The 11,706-nt window shown below is 42.7% G+C and overlaps 2 protein-coding genes across 3 annotated transcripts; one reads left to right on the top strand and one right to left on the bottom strand.

Annotated features, from left to right (window-relative positions):
• Window positions 1–305: 305 nt before the first annotated feature.
• atp13a1 (ATPase 13A1) lies at window positions 306–9,878 on the bottom strand. Of its 2 annotated transcripts, none has more exons than XM_022752555.1 (25): window positions 9,296–9,878; window positions 8,340–8,429; window positions 7,611–7,877; window positions 7,353–7,508; window positions 7,135–7,204; window positions 6,937–7,043; window positions 6,161–6,290; window positions 5,965–6,020; window positions 5,691–5,817; window positions 5,416–5,553; window positions 5,191–5,311; window positions 4,888–5,045; window positions 4,393–4,568; window positions 4,190–4,300; window positions 3,964–4,089; window positions 3,769–3,877; window positions 3,393–3,586; window positions 2,718–2,814; window positions 2,443–2,627; window positions 2,034–2,148; window positions 1,732–1,928; window positions 1,476–1,618; window positions 1,231–1,342; window positions 1,000–1,143; window positions 306–899 (listed from the first exon to the last, which is right to left on the bottom strand). In XM_022752555.1, exons 1-25 carry the CDS (start codon window positions 9,647–9,649, stop codon window positions 789–791), a joined length of 3,594 nt encoding a protein of 1,197 aa, XP_022608276.1. In that variant the 5' UTR covers window positions 9,650–9,878; the 3' UTR covers window positions 306–788. The 2 variants fall into 2 exon arrangements, with proteins under 2 accessions (XP_022608276.1, XP_022608277.1); XM_022752556.1 differs by having other exon boundaries at window positions 7,611–7,874.
• A 236-nt stretch (window positions 9,879–10,114) lies between these two features.
• Window positions 10,115–11,462, top strand: chchd5 (coiled-coil-helix-coiled-coil-helix domain containing 5). The gene is made up of 4 exons (XM_022752557.1): window positions 10,115–10,221; window positions 10,441–10,581; window positions 10,680–10,831; window positions 11,118–11,462. Coding segments are annotated over exons 1-4 (324 nt in total). The 5' UTR covers window positions 10,115–10,219; the 3' UTR covers window positions 11,147–11,462.
• The last annotated feature ends 244 nt before the right edge of the window (window positions 11,463–11,706 follow it).

The following is an 11,706-nucleotide window of genomic DNA, read 5'->3' as shown; positions in this document are numbered from 1 at the left end:
AAGACCAGTTGGTGAATAAACAAAGTTCACAAGCTTCCAGTCTTTTCTTCGATCATCTGATGCTTAGTGAGACATCATTTTTTGTTCTGGCCAACATCATGTGTCCTGTGAGATAAAAGGTTTCATTGGATGAATGTCTTTCTTTGTACAGTTACAGTGTATTGTTATACTCTCATCACTCCTTACTTACCTATTTCTGGGACCAGAAAAGTTCATGACCAGCTGAACATACTTATCTTTTCCATGCGCAGACACATCAGTACTTGTACTTGACAAAACACTTGACAGACTTCATAATTTGTATCTGTAAGTCTTTATAAGTCCGTTAGAGATGTTTTTCACTTTTTACAAAATCAAGGAGAGGAATCAAAAAAACTCAAAAACACTTTTGCAATTCTCTTAGAGAATGCCCCTTTTGTGTGCCTGTATGTTTCACACTGGCTGGCACACAGTCTCGCACTCCACTCAATACTGCTGTCTTCATGGCCTTTTGTAGCAGCGGCGAGGGACAGATGAAGAGAGAGAGAAAAGGTAGAAAGAAATTAAGAGTCATGAAGGAAATAGAAAGAGAATTGTAACAGAGCTGATGAAAATACAGAAACACGGATGGTTAAGGAGGATCAGAGCAGGACGAAGGAAGGGATACACAGAGTGTACAGTACTGCTTGCCATGTCTGTCTCAGCTGTTTTGTGTATGTCACAACAGCTTTAATTGTCTCCCTCATCCAAATTCTTCTCTCCCTTTACAGTTTGGTTGGTAAGGGCAGCGGTCACTGTTGGCACTGAGTTCAAGAAGGCAGCCTGAGAGTTCCTTTGCCCAGCAGGAACTGCAGGACACGGTCCACCAGCAGAGCAGCAACAAAGTCCACCACCAGAACCTGGGCAATGATCAATTTGAACTGCAAGGAAGTAAAAAGGAAGCAGGTTACCTCATGGGGTATGTCATTATTACAAGTCTATTAAGTCAAAGCAGTACATGGTAAAATAATGTCAGCTCACCTCAGTTGGAATATCTACAAGAGCAAACTGTTCATTGAATTCTGGTGAGGAACCAGTAAGAAGTCCCACAATCGCTAAACCTGACAGAGCGATACTCCAGAGTAGTGGTCGATTCTCGCTGAGTGACTCCATGAAGGGGTGACCCTATCACACACAATAAGAAATGCTGTGAAATTATTATACTATACTGAATGAGAGATAACAAATAGTAATGGCATTAAGAATAAGTACCTTGTAGTTAATGGCAAAGGTGGCCATCTGCATGGCCATGGACATTATGTACACGGTGCTGTTAATTAAACTGGGTTCAAACTCTTTATAAAGATCTACAAACTGATCCACTCTGCAAGAGAGAAAGGACAAGTGCATTTTTATTATAGTGTGTTAATGTAATGTTAAATGTAAATATTTAACGTGTAAAGCAGAATTTGCATTTTCTCTCTCATTCTCTCTCTTTCTGTCTCACTGTGATTTACCTGGGCGGACTTCTGCTTTGTGCCTCTCTGTAAAGGTACACCAGACTACAGAAGTGAACAGCAAACTGCAGCAGCACAGTCAACACCGTATAAAGATTGAAGATGTTTGGTAAGGGCCGCTCTCGAGACAACGTTTTCAGTGGCTATGTTAACAGGAGAGAAAAGAAGATTCTTAATTTTTTTGCTATCAAAACCAGTAGACATTTATCATGTTAGAAGACAAGCAGAGGCTGTATTTTCCTACATAAATTCTCACCTTTGATCTAGAGATGAAGAGGAAGCATCCCGCCAACAGCAGGCCCTGCAGGGTCGCCTGGAAATCACTGAACTTGACCCCCTCGAGGTAGAGTACAGACTGGCTGTAGGCCAGTACCAGGGCATTGAGAGCGAGGATTTTAAACATTTGGAGCGTTGTCACTAGAGTGCAACGGCCTTGCTTTATTACATGGCAGACTGTGGACAAAGACAAAGTGACACGTTTCAGAAATTTTCATGTTTGAATCTTTGCCCACTATGTCAAGAGCTGAAAGTTAAAGAAAAAAAAAACACATTACTCACTGCACTGTATGGAGGAGAGCTTGGAGGTGAAAGGGGCTGCAATGGAGGCATCACCCAACTTCACTACTTGTACCTGATCCTCTTCAAGTTCCCGTAAGACTTGACTGATTCTCTCCTGTTACAGAAGAAACCCTCACGTTTAGACCAGTGCATTTAAACTCTATTAGTCAATAAAAAGCACATTTATTCTCTGTTTTGAGCTATAAATACATGGGTTTTGTCAATGTTGGTACAGTAAGGGGGGGGGGCTAAAATGGGAATACAGGTTAGCATGTTCCATTCAGTGGACCTATGAACATAGATGATTTTTAGTTGGCATACGGAGGAAAAAAAGAGAGGACAAAATTCAAGTTATTGGTAAACTATTCCCTCAGGAATCAGGGAGGAGGTACTTCCTGAAGATACACACCTTTTGTGCTGCAAGCTGCTCTTCTCTATGGGCCATCACCCTCTGCCTGGCTGCCCTGGAGCTCAGTTTGCCTCCTGAACTGACAGGTGGTAAAGGTCTTGGTTCTGCCGTGGAGGCCTCCTTCTCTCTCCCCCGTTTCTTTTTTTCGGGCATGCGCTCAGGGGCATTGGCTAACAGGGCAACACCTGAGGAAAAACAAAACAATCGTCACTGCTTACTGTTGGGGTCATGCATTGGCACAAAAGCTGTAAGCCTCGGTGGTTGATAAATCTTACCTATGTGGGCATGTTTGAGAGCTCCAACATCATTTGTACCATCACCACACATCAGTGTTACGTAACCCAGACCCTTTAGACTGGTGATCACAAATTCCTGAAAAACAACAGACAACCATCTTAATAGATGATCACTTCTAAAACCAAAACATCCTTTCAGCTCGCCCTCAGAGACATTGTTACATAGAGTACCACCAATCCGTCACACTCAAAAAACTGATTCCCTAGATTTCCCAAAAAGCCTCTCAACAACCCCCAGAGAAATATACCTGTCAGACAAAGTGAGCAGTGTCCCCTTGTTAAAATACATGGCTTTTTGCTGCACTGTCTTGTAGACTACTGAGACTACTCTCTGTCTAAACTCTGCTTTGTCTATGATGGATCTCACTGAATTATTGGTGAGCAAAAGCCTTTGCTCTTTGACAAAAACCACAATATCTGGTTATTGATGTTTGAGACAGACAGTAAAAAATGTCCAATAACTTCAGCTTCAACATGATGTCTATGTTCAGGGTTAGGGGTTGTATATGTTCAGCCAGTTATCAATGGCTGGCATTTTCTTTAAGAGTATAAAATATACAGTGAGGTCCAAAAGGCTGAGACCACTTTCTCATTCAAGTGAATGGGAACTACTACTAGTCTGAAGACACATACAGCTGCTGCTTCAGGACCTACCTTCTGTTTTGGACTGACACGGGCAAACACTTGAATGTGAGGTAAGAGGGTGTGGAGTAGCCGAGGGTCACAGCTCAGTCTAGCCAGCCCCTCCCCTGTTACACACAAGTCAAACTGATGCACGAATGAAGAAACAGAGGGAGGGGGCAATGGTACATGCACAGTGCCATCGATGGATTCCCACTGCCATTCACCTGTAAAGGAAAATAGCAATCAGATATATAATTCTGCACTTTGTCTGTGTCCTCGGTCAGAAAAACCTACTGCAAACAGATTACTACAAGAATCTTTGTGTCCCTTAGCTACAACTTTTATTTCTGTTATCTACTGGCTTACTTGAGTACATGTAATTCTGTAAAGTGGTGACTTGTCTTACTCTGATCGGGGAAAGGTTGCAATATAAGTGTGTGTTCTTTCTGGATGAAGTGAAGCTCTCTTGCTACGTGGCATGCCGTCAGAGGGTTGTCGCCTGTGATCATCACCACCTTGAAGCAGAGGCACAGGAATCATCCTTCTTAAAACCATTCTGTTTGAGTATGAGTGCATACTTGTGTGTAGTCAAGTTATTTACATGATGAGATGCTTCCTGGATTTCTCTGATGACAGCCTTGCTGTCACTCTTGAGGGGGCAGGACACAACCATGAACCCAGCAAAATGCAGGTCACACTCCAGAGCATCGCGGCTCATCTCCCGGACCTATTTGACACAAAAATATCCAGCTCAGTTTGAAACTAAATCTATTTTTGACAGGCAAGACTACTCACACAAGATAGTTTTGAGTAAACTTAATAAGAACCTGCTGATGACTGAGGTGTCCAATCTCTTTATAACCCAAGGCCAGCACTCTTGCCCCTTCACGAGACATTTCCCTGTGGACTTCATCATAACTCGCCGGACATTCTGCAAACTACAAACAGAGCCACATTAGAACACCAGTAGGTACTCTTGATTAGGCTAGAAAATAGCAGAGTATATATTAAAGATGGTGTCTGTATGTACCATTCCTCTGAGTGTCTCTGGAGCTCCTTTCACAGTTGAGATGTAGCAGAGTTCAGTGGAGCCCATTTTCTCATAGGAGGCCAGGACCGACATCCTCTTCAGAGCGCTGGCAAAGTGGAAACGCTGGTGAATCTTAAGTCCCTGGGTTTTGATGCCTCGTGGGAACACCTTTTCATCTGGTCAAAGAGACGAGAATTAACAAGGCAAGGAGACACATTTAAGCATTGTGCCATTAAGAGCAAACTTACCCAAATGCATTAAGATCTCCACTTTAAAAAGTGAAGCCTCTAACACATCATTTACTATGCAACATATACAGTAAATGCAAATGCTTCCCTGCGTTCGAAGAACAGCATCATTGTAAGATGAACAGGGTAAATTAGACCAAAAAGAACACAACGGGTGGGGTGCAAGTTTGTAATGCAAATCAGAAACACAAATTTGAGAGGGCCACTGCCCTGCACTGTGCATTCAGTGGAAGTCATATTCCTGTACCTTTAGTGAGAGTCCAGTCAGCAGCGGTTAGCATGGCCTTCTCCAATGGATCTCCGACCAGCTGTCCATCATCCAGAGTGACCAGTGAGTGACAGGTGGCTACCACTCGATGTGTCTCAACTGGGATCTCAGATACAGGCATCACCTCCTTTCCTTCTCTGTCATAAACACACATATCACTCAATACACTCTGCAAATGTTGAAATGTTGTTCACTTAAACCATAGTATAATATGCTTTGTGTTTATGCTTTACAAATTATGATATTCAAAGTAAAACACTGAGAATGGTGGGCAGAGTTTACCTAAGGCCTGCTACTCCTCGTACAACCAGACTGTCACTCGTCAGTGTTCCCGTTTTGTCAAAACAGCAAACCTCCACTTTCCCTGCGAATGGTATCCTGAAGGGCTCTGTACAGAATACATCTAGGCAGGAGGAGAAAAAGAAGACACGAATGAACCACTGCTGTCACAAGCTGCTTTGCCCAGGTCTCTTGATATATGCAGGACAGGAGCACAAACAAACTTACAAAGTTTAGCCAGGGCGATAAGAGACGTGTTAACTGCCAGAGAAAGCTCTATGGGGAGTTCTGGTGGAACCACCGAGGTGAGGATTAGCGTGCACTCCAGAAACAGCTTGTAGCGGTTCCTACTGACATCCTTGGTCCCTGAGGGCATAATACAAAGCACAGTATTTAGATATTACTTATGCCCTCATCTCCCGCTATTAGCTATCACTTTGCCAGGGATAATGTCTGTGTTAAATGAGAATTACATCATAATGAGTTGATTCTGTGCACCTCACCTTCTACCCACACATAAACAGCCGCAGCAATGGCAAACACAAGAAGGAAGAGAATGAAGATGAAAGTCTCCAGGTTGTTTGCCGTCACTCTCTTCACACCAAAGAGGATGGTCCGTAATAGTTTACCCTGGAGGAAGGTTTGTACATGCAATCAGTACGCTTTCAGATCTGACTCAACATGTCTTCCACTCATATGTTGTCAAAACTGGAATCAAAATGCATGGCAAGAAAAAGGGGAGTGTAGTAATATAGTCATACTATGCAACTTCCTCACCTGAGAGGTGTAGAATCCTGTTCTCAATACATAGGCCACACAGCCATTGTCTACAGCTGCACAAAAAGGAAAAGGTTTGAGAACTTGTACCTTGTTTTGATGATAAAGAGCGATAAATTGACTATTGAATACACTGTTTCAACAGCCAGTATTTGTTATTCGTAAAAGATAAAGGAAGGGAGGAGCTGGCACTTACGTTTAAGTCCAGCACTAGCCTTTAAAGGTGGGCTATGTTGGACCACTTTTGTCCCACCAGAGATGATGTGGAGTCGAGAGTCTGTCTGAACGTCCAGGACTCGCTCTGGGTCCAAGTCCTCTACTGGCTCCTGCAAACCCCATGATGTCAGCAGTTATTACATCACCGCACAATAATCTCATGCCATTTAGAATAATTGAGGCTTACACTCCAAAGTCCATACCCTCAGTTCTGTATAGTCAGCGTTTGACCACCAGTGCCTTGGGTGGGGATTGAATTAAAAAAATGAAAAAAAAAAAAAAATACAGCAATATTTCATTTATGTTATTTAACTAATCTATGTGCATTTGTTTCATGTCAGCTCAGTGTGAGAGTCTCTAGTGCGTTTTGCTGTCTTTTACGGTCACATTTCTTTCCTCTTCTCTGTTTCTGTTTCACTATGTGTGTCTTAGCCCCTCCCCTTACACAAGGTGAAACAGAGCACAGGAGAGCAGAGACAAGTTAACAACTTGTTATGATGAATGCAATACAAGCTTTCCAGCAAGTGTTATAAATCCTTTAAAAAACCAAAGCTGGACAGATGTGAACCCCAAAAATCTGAAAGTCAGTCCAAAATATCAGCAATGTGGAGACAGCAGTGAGGATGCAAGTAGCTCTGCAGCCAATGGCAGGGAAGCTAGTCCCAGACACACCACTAGCAGCACATACACCCCAAAGCAGTCAACCTAAGGGAAACACTGATAGTGTTACCATGTATATATCAGTTTGCTTCTAACCTTCATCTGGGGCACAGACTCTCCAGTCAACATGGCCTCATCCACAATGCAACGACCCCTGAGTAGCAGCACGTCACATGGTACCAAGTTGTCCTGTGGTGAACGTCCTGTGCAGGACACAGTGCACATATAAAACACAAACTAACAGCATGAATCTGATGTTTGTGGTGAAAATAAAAATGTTGACAGGACACTTACCTATTGAGACGATGTCACCAGGGACAAGCTCATCACTTGAAATAGGTCTCCACTTCCTGTTGCGATACACCTAGAAGAAAATACATCAAATAAAAGTAGGATGTTCTGTTTTAAAGACATTGAAACTAGTTTTAACTATAAACACACATTTTTGTGACACAAGACAAAATGTAAATTTAACATGAAATATAATAAATTTAAAATTTCATTAAGCCTACCTGGATCATGTAGGGCTTGTTTCCCATGCGGCGGATCTCAGACATATTCCTCATTTGCTGCTGGACCAGTGATGCCTCGAATGCCACTAGCATGAACAGTGTGAAAACGCTGTAGTACCAGTACTCGTCCAGACACCACAGCCCCACACAGAACACCTGGTGGATGTCAGAGGATAGATAACATCACGTGGATAAAGACACCCTAACCCTACAAAATGTACAATAAAATTATAAAGAAATATTTAAACATACACATACCTGGAAAACAAAAAAGGGAGCTGTGGCCCTCTCTTTGAAGAGCTCCAGGAAATCTGGCACCACCATCTCAGCACGATTGGTGCCGTAGCGCTTTTCCGCAGCTCTGAGTTCAGTTTCCTCCTGGTAGCCACGCCAGGACTGAAAGTAGCCCATTGGGTGGCTGATGGGAAATGCTATTGGAAGGAAATATTTCTTCTCCTTGTGGTCAAAGACGTAACGAATCTTTTGAAACTCAAAAGATAGGGTCCCCTCCCCATTCTCATCCTGCTGGTCAGAACAACAAAAAGACATTTTGAATTACAGCATTCAGTCAAGAAAGGCACATTAATATTTTCTTAGGCTGGAAAAAAAATATCTGAAAATCAGTTCATACCCTTTATGCTTTAGGGAAATCACATTGTAACACTTTAATTAATCTAACCTAACCACTTCTACTTAAGCTTTAATGGTATCTGAGAGAGGAGTGCATCAAGATAATGATATTCTCTTTAGAAATGTCCAATCACAAATGACAATAGAAAATAATAACAGTTTAATTGTTTGCTTACTTTGAAGCCATGCCAAACCAATCACTAGACGGGAGTGACACAGTCAATATTGATTTCAAACAACTTGTAAGATCAAGAGATGTGTCAGAACCTAAGCTCGGTAGAAAGAGAATGTGAGTTCCGACACATGTTCCCAATTAAGACAACTTGGAGAATCCTGAGTGGAAATGTGTTAACTGACCTGGTCCCTCTGCAGTGCCACGAGCTCAGCAGAGCCGTTGTTGGGGGTGGGTATGACCTTTGCCAGCGTAGCCTTGTTTGGGTCTGGTTCCTGTGAATACAAATGAACAGGTGACAATTCACACACTGTGGCAGGGCACTGTTATTTTTGGTATAGGTGTGTGCCTCTCCAGCTTTGTCCCTCTCAAATGAGACATGCCCTGACAAATAGGTACTTGATCAATAAGATGTTCAGGCACAAACATTTTTTTAACCATCATCTATCTATATAACAATATTGTAGCAACATTTTTAATATTGTGTCATGACAACAAAATCTTTTTTAAATGGGCAGTGCAACACCAACACTGCTAGTAAGGTTTCTATGAAGTACTCTGAATGCTGTACAGCTTTCCATTACCATGCACAAACTGCAGCTAGACACTGAACAGGTGATTTTCCATACCCAAACAGATAACTTTATATATTAATCAAAAATTGGTCTTTACATTTGCACAATACATTTTTTGTTTCTATATCAACATTCTCTTGCTTGAAGGAAGTATAATGTCAAAGAAAGTCACACAGGTTTTTCAGCCTGCTTGGTAGAAACAACAGATAACAATCTTCCATTGTCTATGAAAGTGTAATGTAAAAATATAAGTGTAAAATAATCAAAGTTATCATGTCAACAGTTCCCAAAGAAAATGAATGAAGATAGAAAAAATGTGGCAGTGGTGACTGAAAGTGCCCTTTAAACAGAGAAATGTCATTGCTGATTCAAATTTGTGGTAAACATATCATCCACGGTTCAAGCCCAGCACCTGCCCTGCTGTAATACCTTTGAGCAGGTCACTGATTCCGCGCCTGCTCCTGAGCTCATGCTGTCCCTGACTTTTGACCTCTATGTAAGCGTAGGGAAAATAGTGGATTCCCTATAAATATCTCAGTATTATTGTTGTCATTAATGACGTTTACCTTGGAACAAGTGAGCCAGCAATGCGCGTGCACGGACCAATAACCAGAGAGTGCTGTGAGGACGTGCGCGATCCCGATAGCTGCCAGCGCTAGGAGGCCTGCCTCCGGATACTCGGAAGCACCGTATACTCCTAACCACACGTACAGCCATCCCGGGTAGAGAACAGCCAGAAACGGGAGAACGGTGCCGTGCAGCAGCCGGGGCCTTCGCCTGTACAGCGTCACCGAGCTCACCAGTTCGTCGCCGGTGCCGCTGTCATGCTGGTTGTGGTTCACAGAGGGGGCCATTTGCAGCTCACCCGGTTCTCGGATCCCGTCCACAGCCATACTCCCCGCTTTCTTGGCGTCGTTCATTGTACCTTTCTCACTCCTCTGGCCCCCTCTATCATCCACCACCACCCCGTCGTGCCGTAACCGGTAAAAAATACAATTGTACACACGGAGCGGTGCTCAGTTCAGCCTTGAGAGCCCGTTTACTGAATCGCTCGTTCTCTTGCCGTGGCTTCCGCATACGTAAACACGCAAAGACACGTAATGGTTGAACCGCAAAAATCAAACATTATTATTTTCCACGCAGTTAAATTGTGTTGTTTAGGTTAAATATCTTGCAACACGTGAATAAAAATATCTTTTTGACAAAATATCGAGTATATTTGTCGTTAAATGCTTCAATTATACGATTTAGTAGCTATCCCTTTAATAAATTTGTCGTCATTATAGGGGAGTAACCATGCGCTGAGATTGACACAAATCCGAACCAATAGCATTAAAGAACCGTTTCACAATCTTGTATTTGATCCAACCAAATAGTAATGGGTATGCGCGGTGCAGTCGCCGCACAGACATGGCACCGCATGCCGAAATACTGCTGCTGTAACCTTGATTGATCAGCCTCTTCGACTGAGACAAACCTTAAAGAGCAACATGTAAGAATCTTTAATATGGCTTACATCATTAATACATTTACCATATCCCACAGTCTAGATAGAGAAGTAGATACAGAGTGTGAATAAAGACATTTGTGACTGTGAATCGGGCTGCAGACTTCACATAACTACTTTATTGTTTATGCTTATTATAGAAAGTTTACCAGGTTAATGGCTCCATCATTACTTACTGAATTACACTCATTTGTCACCTTTCAGGCAGGCTGCTATGGATATCACGGCAAAGTATTGCCATAAAGAAATGGAAGAATATGGGTCATGTGTGGCCTCCAACCCATCAACATGGCAGCAAAAGTGTCATGAACTGAAGATGAAGGTTGCTCAGTGCACATCATCACAGTAAGGCAAAATAGTTGTGTACCCATTCCCGCCCATGTGGCCTCCTTACACCAACATGATCAAAACTTTGTATCTAACCCCTACATTTTCTTTGATAGCCCAGTGATCCAGAAGATCAGACAAGACTGTTCCAAGGAGTTTGTGGAGTTTGAGCGCTGCCTGAGAGAAAACCAGGACAAACCTACCTCCTGCTCACCACATGTGGCCCGCTTTCTGGGCTGTGCAGAGACAGTGGACCTCAGTGGAGTGGGTAAGTCCTTGCTGGAATTGGCCATGCACAACTCCAATGTCACATATGGACAGTTGTGAATTCTCACTTCTCTCTTCAAGAGGCAGGGGTGTATTTTAATGACATTGCATGGTTTGTGCATGCAGGAATATTTCAAATGTGTATTGTTTTCTTGGACATCTTGAGCAGTTGGCTCCAAAATCACACATTTTTGGTTATCATATCAGCAGTATGTGACTGATACACCATGTTTTGGTGGTATTACTTTAATAGTTCACATACCAATAAAGTCAATTTCTTTTTTCAGCTACAAATCCAGTACCTCAGCCATCGTAGCAGTCAGACACCTTCCATCACCTTCAGATTGCACCTGTCCCCACAGCAACGCAGATGTGCTAGTTTCTCGTGTCCCAGCCATGGTACTGTATGTACAGTGACTGCTAGGACATCTTTTTTCCTTTGTGACATAATGTGTGTATCCCGTCAATCCCCTACAATAAGATGTAGGGGATTGCTACAGCACTGTGAGTTAGATGGGTGGTGAGTCCTTTTACTTTTCTTGTAAATGTTATATACTTACCTATAAGTGAGGATGCTTGGTTTGTATGGGTTTTTGCTGAACCATTTCATTAAAATTGATATCAGACTTGTATTACTCATCCGGTGTGATCATCCTCTGTTGTTTTCTGATGCTTGTGTCTGTCCTTCCCACCGTCTCCTTCTCCAGGTCTGAGTCAGAGTCAAATATTAAACTGGAATGTATCACTCCCACACAAACCCTTCTGACTACTCAATGACTGAGAAATAGGGAGTCTGGGAAGAAAAGAGAGGGAGGAGGCTGTCGACCTCTAATCAGTGGGACTACTGAGAGAGACAGAGGGAGGATGTTGAGTTAG

Source organism: Seriola dumerili, unplaced genomic scaffold, assembly GCF_002260705.1.
Source record: "Seriola dumerili isolate Sdu_G_001 unplaced genomic scaffold, Sdu_1.0 BDQW01000169.1, whole genome shotgun sequence".
NCBI classification, from domain to species: domain Eukaryota; kingdom Metazoa; phylum Chordata; class Actinopteri; order Carangiformes; family Carangidae; genus Seriola; species Seriola dumerili.
The sequence above is the reverse complement of the archived record's forward strand: the minus strand, read 5'-3'. Positions and strand labels throughout refer to the sequence as shown.

Excerpts from the sequence above, each read along its gene's own strand:
- atp13a1 (XM_022752555.1), bottom strand. The coding sequence starts at position 9,649 with ATGAACGACGCCAAGAAAGCGGGGAGTATGGCTGTGGACGGGATCCGA. Across the intron at positions 5,312-5,415 it reads TATCGCCCTGGCTAAACTTT|ATGTATTCTGTACAGAGCCC; the intron begins GTAAGTTTGTTT and ends CCTCCTGCCTAG. Across the intron at positions 1,144-1,230 it reads CCTTTGCCATTAACTACAAG|GGTCACCCCTTCATGGAGTC; the intron begins GTACTTATTCTT and ends TGTGTGTGATAG.
- chchd5 (XM_022752557.1), top strand. Across the intron at positions 10,582-10,679 it reads GCTCAGTGCACATCATCACA|CCCAGTGATCCAGAAGATCA; the intron begins GTAAGGCAAAAT and ends TTTCTTTGATAG. Across the intron at positions 10,832-11,117 it reads AGTGGACCTCAGTGGAGTGG|CTACAAATCCAGTACCTCAG; the intron begins GTAAGTCCTTGC and ends TTCTTTTTTCAG.